At 37.6% G+C, this 22,879-nt stretch overlaps 1 protein-coding gene across 1 annotated transcript; it reads right to left on the bottom strand.

Moving 5' to 3' along the window:
• Nucleotides 1–758: 758 nt before the first annotated feature.
• LOC134542212 (trimeric intracellular cation channel type 1B.1) lies at nucleotides 759–22,556 on the bottom strand. The gene is made up of 8 exons (XM_063386288.1): nucleotides 22,198–22,556; nucleotides 9,527–9,683; nucleotides 7,762–7,857; nucleotides 7,407–7,495; nucleotides 5,687–5,774; nucleotides 3,803–3,923; nucleotides 3,071–3,228; nucleotides 759–1,389 (listed from the first exon to the last, which is right to left on the bottom strand). Exons 1-7 carry the CDS (start codon nucleotides 22,316–22,318, stop codon nucleotides 3,073–3,075), a joined length of 828 nt encoding a protein of 275 aa, XP_063242358.1. The 5' UTR covers nucleotides 22,319–22,556; the 3' UTR covers nucleotides 759–1,389; nucleotides 3,071–3,072.
• Between the last annotated feature and the right edge of the window lie 323 nt (nucleotides 22,557–22,879).

Genomic DNA, 22,879 nt, shown 5'->3' with positions numbered 1-22,879 from the left:
TTACGTCCCTTAATGTTGACAATACAGACTACATACGGGGTTATATTGCAACACGTGGGTCCGCCATCTTGACGGCTCCAGCTCGTGGGTATGGCAGAAAAATAGAACACGTTCTATTACGGTTTTGGCTAAGACTTCGGTTATGAAAACTTTTATACCCAGAGCCAGACCCCTTGGAAGGGTGCTGAAATGTTACCCACATGGGAGCAGGCGCGCTAGCATAAATTTACATGAAAACTGCTAAGGAAATGGGTGTCGTGTGGGGCAGGCTTTACAGACCATAATGATAATCTGTAGCAGTCATGGTCAACAGCTGGAATTGTGCTTGATTTGTGCCGGATTACAAAATGTGCTGAACTATAGAATGCCGGATTAAAGACCTTTCACTGTACTATCAAGATTATAATAGTGTTAGTTGTAACATTAATAATAGTACAGTATAATATGCAATAGTTAGTAAACTCTGACAGTCAAGCCAAACTGGCCTGTTGCTGGTCCAAGAATAACTGTGATGCAAGTGCCGCACAAGCCACCATTAGACGAGAAGACGTCACTGCTCCCAGCTGCGATACGGTTATCACTCTATAGCAAGAGAACGGATCGTCATAAAAAGCTTTGGTTTATACCGTTACATTCTTCACAGTGATGCCTCTTGCTTCACAGGCTGTTTAGTTCTCTAAAGGAAATTAATTGGTTGAAGAATCATTAGCCATGACTGAAAATAGGATGAGGAATAAAAGAGAAAAACCACTTGAAAGTTGGGGTGAATACTCGCTTTAATAGTGCCTTTGGTATGTAGAAGATGAGTTTCAAAATGGTTCCACACTTAAAACACCACCACCACACAATACATACAACCAACACAAATATTTCTAGCCTTTGGTCAAGGCACTTACTCAAATATAAGGTTACCCTTCTGCAGTGTGCAAATTCAATAAATATTTGTAGAAAACTTAAACATGACATCACTGTCAAATCAATGCCAAGCTCCATTGCACCCACTTAATTAAGCCTGGGAACATTGATTTCACAGCGTGCATGCTTTAAACAATTTGGACGTATATATACTATCACTCAAGAGTTTGGTTCATCTTGGAACAGCACTGAAGAAATCCGCTAAAAACTATTTCTCTTTTCACTTGCTTTTCCTTTTGCACTATAGAAATGGTAACTTGAAATAGGATATACAAAAATGTACGATCATAAAACGTCAATAAAGTCTGCTATAATAAACACAGCAGTTTTATAAAAAAAATCCTTCCGTGAGTTCACATCTGATTGATATTTGATGTTGGTCACTTGCATAAATTATTCGTATGATGTTGATCTTTGACTAGGTTTGTTTTGGTTCATTTGTATATATTTTTTCTTCCCTGACTCCAGCTCGTCCTGGGGGGGAAAAAAATTGTGATTACATACACTACAATTATAATATATTTACCAAAATATATTATTATAACATAAACAGATAATATTGCACAAACAATTTAACCAAGGACATAATAGTTATTTCCTCATTGTTTAGTTTATTTATTTTTGTGAGTAGGAAGCAATCGCAGAATAATGTTCCTTAGTTTATCTTTGACTTATTGAAGTACTTCATTCATAGCATCGTCTGGAATACAAACCAGTCCTTGAACTGATGCCAAAACAATGATTAAAAGCCAGTTCATCATTGACACTTATCTATTATCACTAGCACAAACATCTGTAGGTTGTGTCCCTATATTAATACTTTCATTTCAAATGGAAATGCCTGCAAAACATTTACAGTGCACACCAACCATACAACAATGCTTCATGTGGCATGTAGAATGTAATCTTTTATCACAGTATTTTTTATCTTTTATTTATGGCTAACTGAAAGTGTGAAACATTACAGGAACAAATCTGCTCAAATAAAGTTTAAACATTGAAAAAGATTACAAATGACTAAAATTTTTGACATGTCCAGAAAAACACTACTTTCACCATGCCCAGTTATTTCCTGACAACTTATTTTCAATTTCTTCACAGCCTAAAACAGAAATACATAACCAACCTAACATTTAAACATGTTCCTATAAAAAATTATTTCCAATAAGGGAGTTAAGGGGCCTGCCTAGTCAGGGGTGTATGTCTGTTAGTGAGGGGAGATAAGTGCGATTCTCGCTGATATTTTAGACACGGTATCTCCTCCAACTTAAGGACTTTGAACTGGCGCGCAGTCTTCTTGCTGTGCTTTGGACAACTACTAAATTTGAGCAGTAACCGTGACGTTAGATGATGGAGAAATTAAGATAAAAGGTGGGTGCTTTCGTGAATTTTTACTAAGCATTTCATGTCTAAAACTTATTCGGAAAACATGTTTTAGCCCTTTTCACACTCCTAAAAATATAGTTTAAAAATTAAGTATGGAAACACAACTACCCAGCTGCCCTCAGCGCATTCTTAAATGATTTTCATAAACAGACACTACTTGGAAATCTTGAGCAATTTTAAAACCATATGGTTTCTTCTGATGCTCTGCACACTGTACGTGTGCCCAGATAGGAGAGCTCCTCAAGGTAGTGTCAATGCAAGTCAGATGCAAGCTGTTCTGGCCTGCCTCAAGAAGGAGAAGGAGCAACACAGCAGAAAGAATATGTGGGAGGTAAAGAGTGAACCCTGCACCTCAGTTAGGTCCGCCACACACTTTCCACTGGACAAATTGTTGGTCCTCCTGGCCCAAGGTACCGTCAGCTGAGATATGGTGGTGGTCGAAAACCTGTCTGACCAAAAAAAAAAACCTGGCGCTTTGATGATAGGTTGAGTTGCCAGCTCACTAAACCACTATTGGCATTTCTGTTCAGATTTACTGCCAAACCTCTCACGAAGTTCATATATTAAATCTCTCTTCAACACACGTAAGTATTTTAAGATGTTTACCTAATTAATATTCATGAATATTTTTAGTCCCTTTAAAAAATATCTGATTATATCAGTGTAACGTAATCTTTAAACAATGAATAATATTTTTTAAATATTTTATACTAGCAGTAACATTTTTTAGGTCAACTAATGAGATAAGTAAATGATAAAAATGGCGTACTTTTAATCCTTTTTCTTAGTGTCTGTTTTCTCATCCTTGTTCCCGCCTCGGCCCAACAGCTTGGCAAGCGAGTCCCAGATTCCACCCAGGAACAGCGCACAGAAGAGGTTCTCAAATGGCACGAATGGATCGTGTATTCCCAGCAAAACAGATGACAACTGAAACACACAGGAATGGTACCACAGTTATTTTACAAAAGTGCTGTGACCTTGGGGGTCTGACCTGTCAAATTTTATGATTTAAATTTTTTTTTAATTAATATTTTTTGAAGCTAGGCACACAATTAAAGTGAATTCTAAGAACTGTATTAGGTAATCAATTAATAAATTACGTATGAAAGAAAAACAAATTGTGGCATTTAAGTTTGATACACCAAATCTTTAAGGCCAAAAATAAATTAATTTTGATCTTGAAGGAAAATATTCATAAAATGGCCAAGAATATTTTAAGAATATTTCTTTTTCCAAGAAAAGGTTTTCTTCTAACGTTACTCTATTTTTTAGTAATTTATTTGTATATTTTTATGAAGTATATCTTCTAGTAATAATGTACATTATTTTAAATTATCTGAATTTTAAAAAAAATCTGAATAATTATTTTGTAGATACTATATTTTAATATTTAGTTCTCCTCTTTAGAAAGGTATCATATGCTAACTTTCATGAATCAATCATACTGTGTATTGGTGATAAAATGTTAACTGTAACAACTTTTTAGTTATGTTTTCCAAACCTTGAAGTAAACAAAGAAGATGACAATCCCAAAGTATACTAGTGCATGTGGTGCAGAGATCAGATCCGTTTTCTTGTCCAGCACGAAGATGATCGAAGCAACAATGCAGGCCTTTGTTGGGCTGGAAAAAAGAAATATCATTACTACTATAAAAAGGCATTGTATGTTACATTTATAGCAAGAGGCATACTACAGTTACATTACATATTCTTCTGCAGATACCTGCTACAAACATAAGAACTCAGTTCCATAAATTAGTCATACCACTTAAAATCACAATCAGTGTTATTTTGAACTTACTAACTAGATACAAATTATTGGCAGACATACTAAGACACCAATACTTAATTTCCGTCATAATTTACTTTTGAAAATCAATCATTTAAGTTAATTACAAATGCTATCAGATTTATGTAGGAATTCTGTAGTAATGTATAAACTTTCACTTGCCACAAAGCTAGATTTTCATTTAACCACTGCCATTTTTATTTAGTACAGTAAAAGGTCTTTAAGGGCCCCGCCTACCTGGGCACACACACAGTGTGCAGAGCTTCAGAAGAAACCACACAATAGGAAAACTACTTAAGATATCAGAGTGGTGTTTGTTTAAAAAAAGCAGTTTAAAATGTGCTAAGGATGGATGGGTAATTCTGTTCCTGTATTTAGTTTTTAAACTGTGTTTTTAGGAGAGTCAAATGAGCTAAAAAAATGTGTTTTCAGAATAATTTTTAGACATTAAACACCTGGTAAAGATTCCTGAAAGCACCCGAGGGCCTCAAAATACACCTCTTAATGTTCAGTTTTCCGCTATTTAATGTTATGGTTACCGCTAAAATTTCAAAGTTGTCCAACCCCCGACAAGAAGGCTGCGCCATAGTTCACAGCCTTGAGCTGCACTAGAAACACCCACAAGATTCGTACTTATCATTCCGCCTCACTAACCAGGATACTCCCCTGTCTAGGTGGACCCCTTATTGTGGCAAAATCAGGGCCAGAAAAATTAATTTATATTAACTAATTGAAACTAATTTCAATAAACTGCCCTATAGACAAAAATTAATTTGAAAAAAAAAAAAATCATTACTGAAATGTATTCTTGATATGTGACCTGCTGGAAAATAAGAAACACTGTACAGTAATACTGACAGTAATAATAAACCATGAGCAAACCAAAAATGCCATAATCCACCTGATAAAATCTGAATGCAAGCGGCTTGAATGGTGCCTTAGGGATCGTCCATTAATCACGTGAGGCTCGAAAGGGGGGGGGGGTGTCGGGAAAAATCACGAAATATCACAAGGGGGGAGGGGGGGTGTAGAGAGATATCACGTGTATTTTTTTCCCGCCCGATTTCTACTAAACCGAAAAGTGACGCGTGACCTTGACTCGCTGTAGCCAGGCAACAATATCCCCACCCACCGCAACATGAACCACCCGGCTTGGCTTGCCAGTCGCCAGTAAGACAGTGATTTTGGCGCCGAATACATGCGTAAATCACATATAAGCCTTTCCTTTATTATTTTTATGCCAGTGAGAATAAACCTGCAACCTTAAAGTAGTGTGTCTGGACATTTTTATCACTGTGCTTAATTTTCCAGAATTAAATTAGATTATACCTATATTTAAAGATAATATTCTGAAATTTTTAAAAATATTTTGTACCAAAAAAATACACGTGATTTATTGGGGGGGGGGGGGGGGGGGGGTAGTCTGAAGCCTCACCACAATTCACTAGGGGGGAGGGGGGTTAAAAATTTGCTAAAAAAACATCACGTGATTAATGGACGACCCCTTATTAAAGAGCTTTCACTGTATTCAATTTCTTAGTGATGGAATATTTTAAATTTGATTATGTCTACATCTATGCACCATCATACACTTACAAGCTTGGCTGCATGAATTCCATTGCAGTTGGTGTCCATACACCTCTGATGAGTCGCTCAAATAGTTTTGTGAAACCCGCACCATTTCCTGAAAGAAAACAAACACCTCAAAAAAAAATGAACAAAGAAACTACATTTACATGTTTGTGACAGTGTAAGTGACGTATGTATTTGTTAAAACTGCAACTCAAATTACGTCTTATTAGACATTACATGTGGCTTTATTTCAACACTTCATTTAATTTTACTTTTTATTCTGAGCAAGAAATATTTTTTCTCTTTGACAATCTGTCCTCCAGGTTTTGTTTTTTTACTATTTACAAGAAAATGAGAAGAAGTTTTGGATAAAATTATGTCACAAGTGGTTTTTATATATAGTTGTCCGACTAATTTGTTAAAAGTTTGAAATTTTTTGTCTCAATAAACAACTGCAACAGCAAACATTCTCATGTGATGTTACAGTTGGCAGTAGCATTGTAGATCAGTGGCATTATCTTATCTGTTAGGGCTTTGAAATGTTTCTCAGTGCAACACCTGACTAAGAAAGACTTTGTGTACCTTTCTTTTTTTGTCACTTATCTGCAAGTTATACAATCAAATTTAGCTTGGAGAAATTAAAAGCAGACCTACCTGGGGACATCATGAGTATTTATCATTTGTGTTCTAGTTTTTACAGCTACATGATATGCTGTCCTCTATGCAACATCTTTAGATTATTTTTATGGTCATTATAAACAGGATACAGAACATAATATTTTTGTTGTGTCTTTTATCTTAAAATGAATATGTTACAATTGGACATAATTAATTGATGTCACAAATCAGTATTACATTTTTTTTTTTTTTAATCATTCATAATTTATGATTGTAAAAATGTGCCTCTAAGTCTATGAATAACAGTTATTATTTGGCATTAGTAAAGCAAATTTGGGCATAAAATATTTACTATGAATTCCACATCATTTAGAGAACTAAACTTAAAATAATTTATATATATTAAACTGAAGAATCACAGTAGGTAATTAATCTGAAGCATATTGACATCGTCCCGGGCTGCACCCTTCTGAGCCTTCTCCCCCCTTACAAGCTGCGAGCCCATGCCTTCCACCACCACCCTCTACGACCCAGGCATTTAACCGCCCGCCGAAGTGTGTGTGTGTGTGCGTCGGCCCATGCCAACACCACTGAGATGCCCAACGTGGGGCGTTCTGGTTTGCTACCGCAAAGAGGGTTGAAGTGTTCGTCGAATCCTAGGGCGCCACCACATGTATAATGGGCATGTGGACCCGGCTACTCTGTTCTCAGGGCCGTGACGTAGCCCTTGTGTGGCGAGGCCCGTTTCCCCCTGTATCACTAAAAACCTCCGAAAAACGATGACAGGTGCATGAAGCTCCTTCCTCTCGCAGCGCTCGCGACTCACTGACCGTCCTCGCTCGGCAACTCTCGGGAGCGGAGCACTGACGTCACAACGGTGGGCGCGGGCCGACACACACACACACGCACACACACACTTCGGCGGGCGGTTAAACCCCGGGGTCGTAGAGGGTGGTGGTGGAAAGAATGGGCTCGCAGCTTGTAAGGGGGGAGAAGGCTCAGAAGGGCGCAGCCCGGGACAATGTGAATATATATATTTTACTCTGTTATATATTTTCCATAATGTTCTACAATTTTTTAAAAGATGGACAAAAAATGATATAATGAAGTGTTGTGGCATACAAACCTTTGAGAGTTCCTATTATGATCATGATGACATATGCATTTGGATAAAGCTTTGCTGCATGTGAAACTCCATCGTACACTTTTTTACACCTGCAAACAAAGTGTAAATACTGTAAGAGGCAACAAGCTTACACTCAGTGACGAATCTATAATGGCAATCATCATTGGAATTTATAATCAACTTGCCACAGCTGAACATTTTGACTTTCAATTATAAATTAGTAAGATGTCTAATTTAAATATTAATTTTTCTAAAAATTTCATAATCAATTTAAGCTAACCTTTTGACTGATATTCTACATTTTTATTGATAAAAACACAGGCCCTGCGAAAAATTATATGTGGCAAATTCATACCTGTAGACTTCCTTCATGGCAGCACAAACAAGTTTTATAGGCAAAAATTTTGCAGTTTTATATCCAATGTCAAACGGGGTATAAAAGACGACATACCTAGAAAAAATTATAAATACACAAGTAAAGATTCAGAATAGTTGCTAGTGCTTAAAATAACATTCTCTAAAACTCTTTAATTTATAAACTTAACCATTTTATAGTTAAAAATAAGAATAAGTGAGAAAACTATCAGCACAATATGATGCCTACATAAAAACCTCATGTATAGGTATTTAAAAAGTAAATCCAAAAGGTATTTTTTAGCATGTTGAACATATTTGCATTTTTTCCGGACTGTTGTAGGTGTGTCTGGGGCCGTAATTGTTACAACTTGTTAACATAGTATGAAATAATTTGAATAAAGTATATTTAAGTTTTAAGTGATTCTATTAAAGTCAATGAATTAACTATGTAAAATTATTTAACTACATTTGCAATGAAATTTAGTGACTTCAAACTTATTAAATTACTGCAAAATAATGCATAGTTTTGTGTAAAGGGTTAGCAGTGATTCTTTCATTATTTTTTTTTTACATAAACAATAAAAATAGGTAATGTACACCCTATACATTAGAAGGAAAATTTAAATAATACTAAGTGTGTACCTTTTTTTTAGCACCAAAGATATTTAAAGAAAAACATATTTTTGACTAGATAAAAACATTTGTAAAATAAATATCAAGTTTGATTGCATGTATATGTCAGTATATATTTCTGATTAAATGTATGTCCACGGATGACGTTAACCAGAAACTTTGTTTCCAAAATTTTCAGTCTGACAGTATAATTCCCATCTAGAAGACAAGTCACATACCTGCATCATGCCAGATAAAAAGATCATATAATGCAAGCTTCAAGGATATGTTTGAATGCCAATGTCACACATTTGCTCTGATGTATGTTATTCATGGCATATAGTTATGATTGACGATTATGTATGATTGGGATGGATGATGGTGATTGACTGATTGATGGTGGAGGATGACAGGGCCATGGAGAGAAACCACGGGCCGGGTGCAAAGAATTTTGTCGTGCCCCCTCCCTATTATTGTACTGTACAATTTTTCAAAATCCATGTTTTAAAAAAAATAATCTAAAGACAGTAAATATTACTGTAATAACTGTAAATGTGTAAATGTTATCTGTGTGTACTACATTACTTATAAGGTTTACAATGTATTAAATTAGCAATATACTTGTATTTTTCTTTCTATAAGGGCAAATGCAAGTATTCAAAAAAAAAATTCTTGACACTCAACTGGGACCCGGAGATTTGCCACTGCCCCCCCCCCCCCCCCCACTTCTTGATGGTCCTTGGAGGGGGAGGGGGAGGAGGAGGAGGAGGAGGAGGAGGAGGAGGATAATGATGATCATGATGATGCTGAGTCACCATGAGCCATGAGGAGATTACCACGGCATTACTGAGTTGTACAAGGCGGGATGATTCTGCGATAGTTCCCTAGTGCCTTCTGCAGTATTGAGGTGAAGAAACATAATATATATATAATCCTGAGCCCAGAAAGGAAATTTTCCACAAGTGAAAAATTCTCAGCTTGGCGGGTAATCTAACCCGATGGCTTATGCCCACCAGCCATAAGCTCTAATCACTAAGCAAACACATTTCACTCTTGCACACGTGGTACGACAACAGATTTCTTATACACTTATATTCCAAAACGGTGAGTGTGGTCGGTAGAGAGTAGATGGTGAGGGCGTGACTCCTCACCAGACCACGGTTGCCACCAGGAGTTGAGGCGTGTTCTTGAGCGGTGCCAGCATCGGCTCCCCAAGCAGTCCGTTGCACACCATCCCGCCCGCGAACACCACCAGCATTGTAGACAGCCAGCATGACAGCGGGTGTTTCCGGGAGAAGGCGTGAGCACCTGCGACATGTGTTGCATTCAGTTTTGGGCTTGACCAGGACCACCCGCCAGGTCCTACAGGCGGTTTACAAACCCCCTACAGACATCCTTTAACTAATTTGTTAATCACTGGAGGCCAATTTCAAAGGCAATCCGCACCATTGTGACAATAAAATGATGGTGTTTATGTCTACCATGAATATTCTATCTTTGTATATTGAACTGAATGTAATTAAATTGAATATACTACAGTACTGATATGCAGTTGATTTCTCAACCATAGTGATTCCTTGCTGCAATGCGGTACAATCTACCACCTCAACCTCAAAAGCCAAAATAGTTTAATATAGTGATAATTTTTAATTTTTTTTTATAGTTACATTGCACTAAAAGAAAGATTAACTTCGGTGTTCTTGAAGGAACCATCCATGATAAATGTGTGTGTGTGTATGTATATATATATATATATATATATATATATATGTATATATGTGTATATATATATATATATATATATATATATATATGTATATATGTATATATAAAACAGGGGATGGTATCTGGATCCAAAGAATAGGATCACCCATTTACCAGAACTGTAGCCAGGCCTGTGGTTCCAGACGAATGAATGAAATAAAATTTGATGTATCTAGGGTCGTACGTAGGGAGGAAGGGGGAATATATATAGAACCCCCCCCCCCCCCCCACACACACACACACCTGCTTTACCGACATCTTAAAAAATAAATCATTCCCGCCAACAAAAGAAAAGAATTTGAAAGCTAACAGCAAGCTAAGTGGTTCTATCCCCCTCCGAAATGAAATTCTGCGTACGTTTCTGGTCGTCACGCCAACACTGATGTCATAAGGCTCGTTCTAAAATGACACGAAAGCAAAGCCGGATCACGTAATCAGACACGATAGTAAAATGTTCCGTGAGGTCCGTCTCCGTTTACGTCTGCCCGGGCGCACATATACGGTGCGTAGATCTTCAGGAAAAACAACGCGATTTCAGAACTACTCAAGATATCCGAGTGGGGTCTGTTTACGAAAAGCATTTAAGAATTCGCTGAGGGCTGAAAAGTAATTTTTAATTCGGATTAAGTTTTTAAATCTTATTTTTAGAAGAGTTTATAAATGGCTAAAACGCGTGCTTTCGGAGTAATTTATAATGTTATGGTCACCGCTCAAATTTCACAGTTCTATGGACGACGACAAGACTGAGCGACAGTTCACAGCCTTATGCTTAGAGGCGATACCATGCTCACTTACCCGCCTCACTAAGGCTGGATTCACAATTGAAAAAAATAACAGAAACAGTAGGTCGTATGCAGATCACTTATGTAGATTTATATAGCTTTTTCATTAAATACGTCATGTTTACTTAGTTTAAAGGCTTTACATTACGAGTTCATTTACAAGAGCGTATCGATATCGCAAAATTGTCCAAAAAGTGAAAAACAATAGAAAATTTCAATTTCTTCAGATTCAATGCCTTTTTTCCTGCCAGAGTTGGTACGAGATATTTTTTGCAACGTGGAGACCCTGGGAGGAATGTGTTGCGAAAACTGCAGTAACGGATGCAGCGCATAGCTGGCGCAGGACTTGCTTCCTCTGGCCGTATTGTTCATCGTGCCGCGTGACTTCGTGACATCCAGACGTCATTTTATCTCTGGTGCTGTGGGAACATAAATATTTCAGCTCTTTCCCCAACCTCATTGTTAGAACCAGAGACTGCGACTTACTATTGCCAGCACGTTCAATATTGTGCAATCGCATTTATCATCTGGAGTGGTATGCAATGATTATATTATGAAAAAAAAAAAAAAAAAAGCGAGATCTCGGTGAAGGCAGAATATTATTTTGAGTGATGTAAGGTGAGTTGTTACAACACACGGAATCACAAAACACCGAGGCAGTGATGCATGTTGAGAATGATAATGTAACTGTCAAACCCCTTTTTTAATTACATAAGTTTTTTGGACACAAAAATTCTTCACGATGTGTAATATCTTATCTCTTGGTATGCGGCATTTGGTAGCAGTAATTTCATGAATGGAACGGAAATGTGTAACCACGGCGCTGTCATCTGTGGCGGATGACGCGAACAGAAGTTCACAAAGACAAAGGGAAACTTTATAAACTGTTTAGTGAATTTTAACAAGATTTGCAGTAATTTAATAAAATTCCATGTATAAAATCAAGATTCAAAACCGGGGATTGGTATTTTTTTAAAAACCTTTTTAGTTTTTATTGTGGCTGTTTCATTATATAGTTTAACTTTTCACACTGCAAATTGAATTATTCAATAGTGACGCAGCTACTCCGGCAACGCATTATAACGGCAGGTCCGGAAACTAAGTAGGTATGATTCGCGCCAAGACATGTAGCTGAAAACACTATTTATGTTTCGTGTCCGAGTTTAGTATTATGTCTGTGTATTTGCAACTTGAAAACACATGAATTTGCTCGTTACCAAGGTTAGATGTTACACATCACTGGCGAGTATTGATTAGAAATTGTAGTTTTTAAGTTTTCGGGATTTCGTCTTTTAAGAGTGTGAAAATGGAATAAGTTTTGTTTTATCATAAAAAAATCATATATTTATATCAAACAAAGTTGGATGTAAGAATCTTAGCTTAAATAAAGTAAATAATTAATTAGGAAAAGTACTTTTACCATTTTTCGATATTCGACGCTAAAATCTGTGAAACGGGGACAGGTTAGTTTTTATAGTAATAAATCATATATACAAGAAAATTAAGACAAAGGTGAGGAATTGATGATTTAAAGATATTTAAAAATACTTAAATAATTATTATTTAACATCAAGTTTTAACCCTTACCATTTTTTTTCCATATTGGACAACAAAAGGACAGGAGTGAAAAGGCGTTTATTTTTTTTATATCATCAAAGTCGTATCCTAAAGCGAGTCAAGCAGGATACATATAATAAGTTATGTGGTATGTGGTATAAACATGCCTAATCTGCAGACTCCTTTTTGCAATTTTCAGAAGTTCTACCTTTTAAAAGGAGATATTTTGAAAATATTGTTTTAACATTAAAAAAATAATATATTCTGATCAAATCTAACTTCATTTAAGATATTGTAAATGATAAATTAACATACCTTCAGCTACCCTGTTTTATTTAACGTTCTCCGAAATATCATCTCTTAAGTTGTAACAGGGGTTAATATTATTTAAAAAATAAAAATGTTTTGAAATACATTCAATCCGTATTGGAAAGATAATTTTAAACTTACTATTAATATAAGTTTGTTTTAATTATTTTGTAATTCATATTTGCAATAAAAAGAAAAATGGGACGAGATTGGTTTGAGTTTTGCTAATGGATATTACAATATTGCCATAGTACTGAATTTTTACATGGGCATCCGTGTGGGAAAAGAGGAGAAGGGTAAAAAATTTGGACATTTTATTTAAGTTATACTAAGCAAACTAAGAATCAACTTATACGTTGGATAATAAATTGGATACCTGTAATCTTTATTTCAAATAAAAATGAGAGTGTATCAAATAATGGAATAAATAAATAATGGAATGTATTTGTAATAAAGTTAAATTATTTAATTATTCTAAGCATAGCTTTAACCATAGTAAATGAAAGAATAGTGTAAACGATGGCATACACGTAGTTAAAATGAAATAGGCGCGTGTTTAATATATTTTTTAATGGTCTAACTCTTGAAATGAAAAGCAGCTAAGCGTGGTTTTATAAAGGCAAAATATATACACGACAGTCAAAAACAGAAGTTTTAAAACCAGATACTTTATTTATTCTAAAAATTAAAAATTCTTACGCACATCTACTTTTAAAAATATAATTCTTAAACGGCTTTGTTACTAAATAAATCTATGCGCCTGACGAATTTATTGTTTTTTTTTATTTAGTAAAAATGTTTGTAATTAATCACATACTTTTCTTTCAATGGTAAGATTTTAGCAAAACGGCGGGTTTTAATCTAGTAATCAATAAAATAGCTAGGTGAATACATCTGGATATACTTTTATCTAACACTAAGTAGGTAAAAACCAGAACGCATAGGTCACTTATTAAAAAAACATATATTACGCAAACAGGAATGCGGTTGGGTATTTTAAAACAAAAGAAATTTATGAAAAGGAACGTCGTGTCAAAGAGTCATTCCTGGTTATTTGTTGCAATGTTTCCTGAAAACACGTTAGGAAAATGCTTGGATGGCTCCTTACTATCTACTGTAGACCATGTTATGTGTTGTTACCGACGTTAGGCCCAAATAAAGTCAACTGGAAGGGGAAATGCGGGAACTTGCTATGGCGGGTCAGGAATGTAAGGAGTTTCGTTAGAAGCCGGGGCAGAAGGTATTACTTGGTTGGTACTTCCTGTATTCGGCTTGCGATAGCCCCGATCGTGCGAATCTTCGAATTACTTCGTAGCTAATAATATTTACAAAACCGACATCAACAATGACCAATAATCCACATACGCGGTCGGTGCCACAGTTATGGGTTGAAAAGTCGTAGTTCTAGGTTTAGTCACATGAACAGAAGGTGGAAGGTGTCTCTTCGACTTATCTTACGTGTGGTATATTTAAACTGTAGGCCGGCTGTTTACCGTCCCGTGTTTATAATGTTCGATAAGTTAAGCGGAAAAGCCACCACTTCCTGTGTTGAAGTTTATCAATATGGGGTGCGCGCCATAGGACCTACTGTATCAACTCGTATTGTGTTTATCGTGGTCAGGCTGTTTTGGAACCACCGGTCACTACACGACTTGTAAGCTGTGCCGCTCAACTTAAAGCCAGGTAAAATATCAACCATTTTGTTGAAAACATCTCTGGGTACTAAGAGAAAAGATAAAATAAATTTAAATTTCTAAAATAATATTTAAGGACAACCAATTCTGTAACTTCCAAAAGGACCAAATTCGCCATATCGCATATGCTTCAAAACTGTCAGATATTTAAATAAATAAAGTCAACTAGTATGAAGTTCTCACAATCATTGAATAAAAAAAAAATTCGGAACATGTTAGTACTCAAAATCAAAGATTTTAGACTATTTTTAAAACATGTGTAAATAAATTAAGTACACAACCGTAATGCTGCAGCTTTACGTTAGTAAACAATCAAGATGTGTTTAATGTTACACTTTATCGTAGGGCTAAATCCTACAGGTTGCTTGGAAACTAACCCGAAATAATTTGGGAGATGATTCCTCGTGGAAAATGATGTCTTTATACAGGTATGTAAGCAACGAACGGCTAGTTTAATTTTTAAGAGTAACATCCGCCTTCTTAAATCAGTTTTCGGAATTATTTTGTATTACCATATTTTCGGGGATAGTGTTTTATTCTACATCAACTTATTAAAAAAAACTTTTAATAATATTTATTCATCTCCATCAACATTATAGATGACACCATATTATTGCACATCAAATTTTTCGCATTCCAAATGTATGGATATCTGATGGTATTTTATTTAAAATATGACCCATTAAAATGACCCTTCTTGTCTGCACAAGTTTCAGAGGCAATGATCAGCCTGGAATCACACAGAGGTGGCTGGCGAGGGACTATACTCCCGACAGAGAAGGCCAGTGTCACGCTATGCTGAATAGGCGGGATAGGACCACTAAAATATTTGTGCGGTTGTAAAATGCCAACATAAAAGACTAAGTTTTAAATATAAAGAAAACATATATATTTTTTTAACATAATGACTTAAATAAAAAATTATAATTTTACAGCATTATTAGTTCTGAATTTATGGGATGGAGGAAGTATTAACGAGGTAACATATTGAGTAAAAGTGCAAACTATTATACTTTGGAAAAAAATGGTGATAGAAAACAAAATGGCGGGAGGTTCTATATAATCAATATGGCGGAGTTTAAAATAATGGAATCCAAGATGATGGCCGGGGTCAAGGTCACGATTTCACTATAACGAAAAGTGCAGCATTCGGAAGTAGGGCACTCGAGTCCAAGATGGCAGGCGTGAAGTCGTGATTCAAGACGGCGGAAAGTTCTAGATTCCAAGATGGTGGCCGTGATGTAATAATACAAGATGGCGGGAACCAAAATATGACGACCGGCATCAAAGTCAAGGTCATCGTGATATCATACTACAAGATGGCGGACCCCAATTCACACTCCCAACTCAGACATACATTTATATACTAATGTTATGGCTCAGCGATTTTAATGATATTGTTACGAACGTGAGCAAGGCCGGGACACGTGCAGGTGCAGAGCTGGCTGGCGGTTGCCGCAACATGATATGCGCCGCGCGCGCCTGGAAGATAACAAGGATTGTCGCTTTCCCCCTCCTTCCCACCCCTCCCCGCGCGGCGCCCTGCCTTTGACACGTAACTGACACCTGACAGCTGCGGACTTAGGCGAGCCGCCGACACGTATTTCAAGAGATTTCTCTCGTCGGGACAGCATGGAATGACGCGACTGGCCCCAGCCGCGCCGGGAGTTCTGGAAGGTGTCTGGGCCTATATATATATGCCCGGGACGCCGGCCAGAGAGTTCAGTGGAGTTCAGAGAGAGAGTTCATGGGGGAGCCTTCACGCGGCGGAGCTTCCGGGGCGATAGTGCCGCGGGTGCGGCAGAGTGGCGAAGTCCTTGGACGAAGGTTCCAGGGCAGGGAGTGAGTGAGTGAGTGAGTGGAGTCGGGAGCTTTCCCACGGCGAATATTCTGGGCGATAGTGTCGAGGGCGCAGCGGAGTCCCGAGCGAAGTTCCGAGCGAAGCGTCGAGCGGAGTCTCGGCGAAGGCAAGTGCGTCGGCGGCGGCGGCGGCGGAGTGCGGCGACGGAGTCCCACGGCTGAGATCCACGAGGGGCGCTGCGGCGAGAGTTGCGCCAGAGGTGCGGCCCAGCGAGGTGTGCGGTGTGGATTGTAAGAAACGAGTGACTGAGGAAGCAACATTTTTAAGTACAATTGATTAATTGGCATTTTTAGATTATTTATTAGTAATGTAAAAAGTGTCAATAAATAAAACTGTGTGTGTGATAAAATCTTTAATTGGACTATCCTTTATGAATCCCATATCGCAACAATATGAACCCCTGATGTGGCGCCACATGATTCCTCTCTAACAAGATCAGCTGCCATATATTATGACGTTATTTGATATTTATATGGGGCCACACGAATTTGGACAGCAGTTTTCAAGGCATTGTCGGTGCGAGTTTATTAAAGTTACACATTTTAAAAGCTTTTAAATGGTTAGAGAATATGCACAGTCTAAAATGTATTCTGTTTAATTCCATGGTAGGTATATTTTAACTATGAAGCCCTGGGTAAACTAACTTGAAGGAAAACCTTGTTTCATGTAACATGTAAAATTGTTTTTCTCAAAATATTTGTCAAAGTTCTATTTCGCTCTCTCTTGCTCGATCTTTTTCTCACTTTCAGTCTATTCCTCTTTCTACCTATGTTTCTTTTTTTTTCGCTATTTTTCTCCCTTTTTTTGCTCTCGCTTTCTCTTTTACTCTCTGTTTCTCTTTATTCTCTCCCTCCCAGAATGGTTTTGCAGCCTGCCGTGGCGGCGGCAGCAGATAGATGAGCGCTGCGAGCAGAGAAATCAGCGTCGTCATGGTCACGGGAACCACACGTGCGCGGACCACGTGACGAACACGGATGGCCAGGGTGCGGGGAGAGGGCGGCCAATATCGAGCGACAGCGAGGACCCACCGCTGCGGCCGGGGAGGGGGGGCGGGTGTATCGATCTCGAGGACACCACCGCCGGGGACCGTCCTCACAACGCGAGTGGTTGGGCACGGCAGGGACACCGCCGATCAGTTTTCGCTCAGACCTCGCAGGATGCCTCAGGGGCGCATCCAGGGGCTATCGTGCAAACAAAGAAAGGATGCAGTCGCAAAACATTACATTAAATAAGTCAGAGATAGGCTTGGAATATTTACAAATTTATGACCTTTAATACTGAACTCTAAAACTTTCATATGAATTTAAATAAGGGAAACTTAACACATGAGTTTAAGTATTTAACATATCTTATCAAATGAAATAAATAAAATATGGTCTCGAGAGCCGCGCTTGGAATGCCTACTTACATTTTTTTTTTTTTTTTTTCACATTTGGTAAAAATTTATTGGAAGCCCTTCTACGTGGTAAAGTGTTTTATGTCAAAAATCTTCCAACTGAACACTTTCGAAATCACCCACGACGTGTGCACTGAACTTTGCTACGTCGTCTCATGCAAACGGAAGCAGGTGTCAGTTCCCAAAACGTCGCAACTGTTTTGCTAGAGAAAGCCTACTTGTTCACCCGTGCTGTCGTCGCATTGTTGTCCACAGTTGTTTTCTCTTTGTTTTGCTGTTTTTTTTTGCAACTATCTCGTCGTTGTCAACCCAATATTTTGTGCTGTCTTTTTTTTTGTGACTAAATTGCTTCCGCGGAATTATATAAACAGTCTATCTAGGCATGTAACATTGGACATAAGCTTATGTTGGCTTTATTTTCGTGTGTTCATGTATTTATCTTTGTTGTCAATTCTTGAAGTTTCTTCTATGACCACTAGTTAAAACCAGCAATTGTGTATGTTCTTGAAATTATCTTTTAGTCGATCTTCCCCATTGCAAATTACTCGAAGAACGTATAATCTCTCCAAGTCCAACTATCAAAGTTATTTGCATCGCCAGGCTCGTGTGTACACACTTCACGACTGCCCGCTCGCTGCCTCGCGCTTAAAGGCGACCGGTCACTTGATGCGCGTGCCGGAGTCACTCTTAGCGCTTCCTGGTGTCTGTCCAAATGATAATTACTGCAGAGCTAGGCGGGAATTCTAACAATTAGAATATACCTGCCTCGTATTTCAGAATACATTAGGATGGCCTGTTAATCACGTGTAGAAGGTGCAACAGATATTAATTAAATTTATGTAGGTACGTAGATAATATGTCTAGATAATATGTATTCACTCCTTCGAGGAAAAAAAAATTACTACACGGCTGCCTAATCCTCAAATAAAGCACATGATGCATGCTGAATTATCCTGCATGGTTGTAAATCCCTCACACACACCGTTTCTACATAGCTTGTTTGTTAGATCAGCTACGACAAAAAACATTGGTTGAAGCGCCACTCAACTCCGGTGCGAGAAGTAATGGATTCGAATCCCGGGTAAGGCATGAATGTGTGTAACATTTCAAAATTTACGATCAGTTAATTTTCTTCGTGAGTTGCCTCTACCTCCTCCCCCTAACACAAAAAAAAATTACCCTTGGCGTAATGCGCGAAAATATGGGTTCTTGTAATTTTATGCCAATCAACGAGACAAATATAAGGATTCCGACGCGAGTTAGTGTAGTCTGTAGGCAGCAGCGTTAGCAGAATTTCATCTCGGGTAGAGAGAGAGAGAGAGAGAGAGAGAGAGAGAAGAGGGGGGAGGGATGACGAATTGAACCACTTTGCCGCTGTCTGATTTAAAATTATTCCCATGTAAAGTTGGGAGTATTTTGGGGTATTTTTTTGGTCCCGTGTGGGAGGGTGGAGGGACGGGATATATCCTATGCGACTCTGACTGTAGGCTACCATATATAGGTTATTAAAAAAAAAGTCAACGTCTGGCAGGTGATTCCTTACGGGAAAACGAAATGATTATTAAGTGAGTAGGTGCCCTTTAAGTCTCATTTCAAAACACTATTGTTAAAAACAAATATCTGAAACTTAACTTGCCGCTAAGCAACAAATCGGCCAATAATGTTTCTTATAGATCTGAAATCTTATTCCTGTGTAAATATGGTGAAAATATTACTCTTCAGTAATGAAGTAGACAGGGAGGGGCCATCCTTTTTTTACAAGTGAAATTTTATAACAAAAAGCTGAATCATTTTTAGTGCAAAACAATTAATTAATAAGCCTACAGCTAAACTAATTTAAAAAAAAAAAGAAGTTTTGTCAGGATATTTTTAGGCATGCCATTTTCGCGAAATGACTGCATTAGCATTAGACGATAATTGTCATTGCCTGAAAAGTAAACAAACGCACTGCTCGCAAGATGCTAGTCAGGGGTAGGTATATGTGTGATAATGAAACTATATGATAAGAGCGACGCTCGCAGGTGCTTCTAGTGCGGTATCTCCCCTAAGAGCATGGCTCAGAACTGGCGTGCAGTCGTCTCGTCTTGCATACTACAACTATGATATTCGAGCGGTAACCATAATTTTATATGGCGAAAAATTAAAGCTGTAATGCAAGCCCCTTAAGTGCTTTCAATAATTTTTACCGGTTGTTTCATTCCTAAAAATTACTCTGAAAACACGCGTTTTAGCCATTTTAACTCTCCTAAAGTACCATTTAAAAACTTAATCCAAAAACCAAACTACTTATCCGCTCTCAGCGAATTCTTACATGCTTTTATTAAAAAGGCCCCACTCGCATATCTCGAGAAGTTTTCAAATCGCGTGATTTTTCTTGAAGCTCTGCATACCGGGTAGGCGGGGCGATCAAGGCCCTGTCTCACAGGCTATGTTGATTTAATTTTTATTACATTAATTTATTCTAGAGCTACTTCTGTCAATTTTATCACGACACCTCTCTTACATTATTGTTCTGTGACAAATAATTTCATAAGATATTCACCAAATGGAATAACAAGAAAATTAAAAATCAACATGGATTAGTGTAGAAAGACACTACTAGCGTAGTATAGGTGTTCCGTCCAGACCAAGACAAAATACGATTTTTTTTTTTTTTTTTGGTAATCTATTACAAAATGTTAGCCACCCTGAATTTATTACTGGAGCGAAATTATACTTTCCGTCAACTTTAAATTTTACTTAAGGAAAGAAAAAAAAAAGTCGTAAACATATTTTCGTCTTATTAGCCTGGATAGTCCGTGCGAGTGACTGTTATGCTCGTCACTGATATAGCGTTCGTGACATACAAACTTCGCATGCTATTTTATCCTGAAACGCCTGAACCGAATTTGCCGTCATTGATTCCTCTTGGCCACGGAAGTAACGCCAGCAACGAGCGACCACGAAGTGAAAGCCGCGCCGTTCCGTCAACAAAGGCACGCCGCGCCGGCCGCACTGCGCGCCCGCGCAGCCAACTGTGAAATTTTTAACCGAGGTGGATGAAGGAAGCTGGGATTCGAATATAACTTATCTTCAGTTCAGATTTAATCATAGTTGCATAAATTTTGAAATTGAAGAACATTCCCACAGTAACTTATGTACTGAAGTTACGGCCAACTTCTCGAAATTATTATTTTCACCATCTTTTAACAATAATTTAATGAACGAATCAGAAACTACAAGTTTCATTACATATATATATATTTTTTTTTCTTTAAACAATTTAATTATTTAAATAGTCAGGATAATTCTTTACGAATGATGAATCAGGATCGAAGATAAATGCTCAAACGCTGGAGACGATCTTTTTTTTTTTTTGTCAATCACTCTCAGTCTCCTTGTCTACTATTTGTAACGCGTGGACTAGCTTTGTTTATCCTTTCAACTGTGTCCCTTTGGCTCAAGTTCTTTCAGAAGTTACTGCACCACAAAGCTATTATTATTATTATTATTATTATTATTATTATTATTATTATTATTATTAAGGTATGAACCGAGCGTAAAAGGAAAAATTTAAACAACAGCGTCGAAGCCTCAAATTAAATCCATAGACGGAACGTATTTTTAACAAGCGACTGCAGAAAGCCTAAGCATTGTCAGTTCTATCACCACCTCACGCAGAGAAAAAGAACATGTTTAGCCGACGCAACATTCCCCCTCCGTGCGTGACTGATTTAGATTCCTCCCTGGGGAAAGGAATAAAAATATCTCGAGACCGAGTCGCAAGTCGCCCAACCTGCATGTCCCGGACCGCAGTCTGTTGCACGAAATAATCGTGCCAAAATGCCTTAAACAAAATACTGTAAAAAAAAGTCTTTCGGCATATCGTAATATGTAAAATTACGAACACCAAAACAACTATAAGCATACCCTCTGTTTTAAGTTTAGCTATTGTGAGTTATTACTAAATTTAAGTGGCAAAAATCGTTTGTAAACATAGATTGTAAAAAACTTGGTACACAAATATACTTATAAGGTAAAGAAAAATATTATTTTATGTGGAAATGTATAATTAGTATAAATTTTAAATATTGTGACATAATGTAATATTTACGTTTAATGAGTGATGTAGTTGATGTTAACTGCCCAGCGCAGCAGTTATCCTGCTGAGTGGCGTAGCCAGGGGGGGGGGGGGGGTTAGGGGTTCTACCCCCCCCCCCTTAGCACCAAATCTTTAATTAATTTCTTATTCATCACTCAAAAAAATTTCATATTAAAAATTAATAAAATTTTTACCATTACAATATTTAAATTTAAGTACCGAAAACTGCTAAAATAGCACTATTTTACACCTTAAAATCCAAATTTTCCCGGGGGAGGACCCCCAGACCCCCCGCTTTAATATGTAGGGGGGGGGGGGCATGCTTCTTAACACCCCCCATACACAAATCCTGGCTACGCCACTGATCCTGCTACTTACCAGGTCCTAGATCTTCTCTGACGTGAAGTGCACACAAGACGCAGTGAGCAATATCAAAATACGGAAACATTTTCAGCTTGACAACCTGGTTGGCCAGGTCCAGGAATGCCTCGGGATCCATGCTTGAACCGTGGTTGCTCGCACCTTCTCCGGAATCGTCAGGAAAACCCTACGTTTTCTCGTACACTTCTTCCCCAACCTTCCCACAACCTGCCTTCTCAGCTGTGCACTGCACTGCGGCCGAGTGACGCGCCCGTTTGGAATCACGTCTTGAAAATGAGCGACTAGTCCAAAATAATCACTTTCGCTCCACAGTCCTCGGCCATGTTCGTGTACACTCGGCTCGGAATAACTTTCTTGTTTTTTAGCGCATTTAAATGTTGGAATCAAAACGAACACGCGTTATGCATCCAATTAATTATGGATTATTAATATTGGTGTATGTTTAATTTAATTTACAATAAACAAGATGTGATCAAAGTAGCCATAGTTTTAGCATGCAGTATGCCTTGGAATTTAGGTAAATAAATAATGAAGACATGGTATTGTGGCTTGGTAATAACATTAAAGGAGACCTAAAATATTAAGTCATCGAAATAAAAGTAGATACTGTAACTATTAGTTATCAAAAGTAAAAATAAAATAAATTATTCATTGAATGGTCACTAATGTCACTAAAAGA

Source organism: Bacillus rossius (genome assembly GCF_032445375.1).
Source record: "Bacillus rossius redtenbacheri isolate Brsri chromosome 4 unlocalized genomic scaffold, Brsri_v3 Brsri_v3_scf4_2, whole genome shotgun sequence".
Classification (NCBI taxonomy): Eukaryota; Metazoa; Arthropoda; class Insecta; order Phasmatodea; family Bacillidae; genus Bacillus; species Bacillus rossius.
This window is presented reverse-complemented; position numbering and strand designations above follow the sequence as displayed.

Excerpts from the sequence above, each read along its gene's own strand:
- LOC134542212 (XM_063386288.1), bottom strand. The coding sequence starts at position 22,318 with ATGGATCCCGAGGCATTCCTGGACCTGGCCAACCAGGTTGTCAAGCTG. Across the intron at positions 3,924-5,686 it reads GAATTCATGCAGCCAAGCTT|CCCAACAAAGGCCTGCATTG; the intron begins GTAAGTGTATGA and ends TCTTTTTTCCAG. Across the intron at positions 3,229-3,802 it reads TCTTCTTTGTTTACTTCAAG|TTGTCATCTGTTTTGCTGGG; the intron begins GTTTGGAAAACA and ends TGTGTGTTTCAG.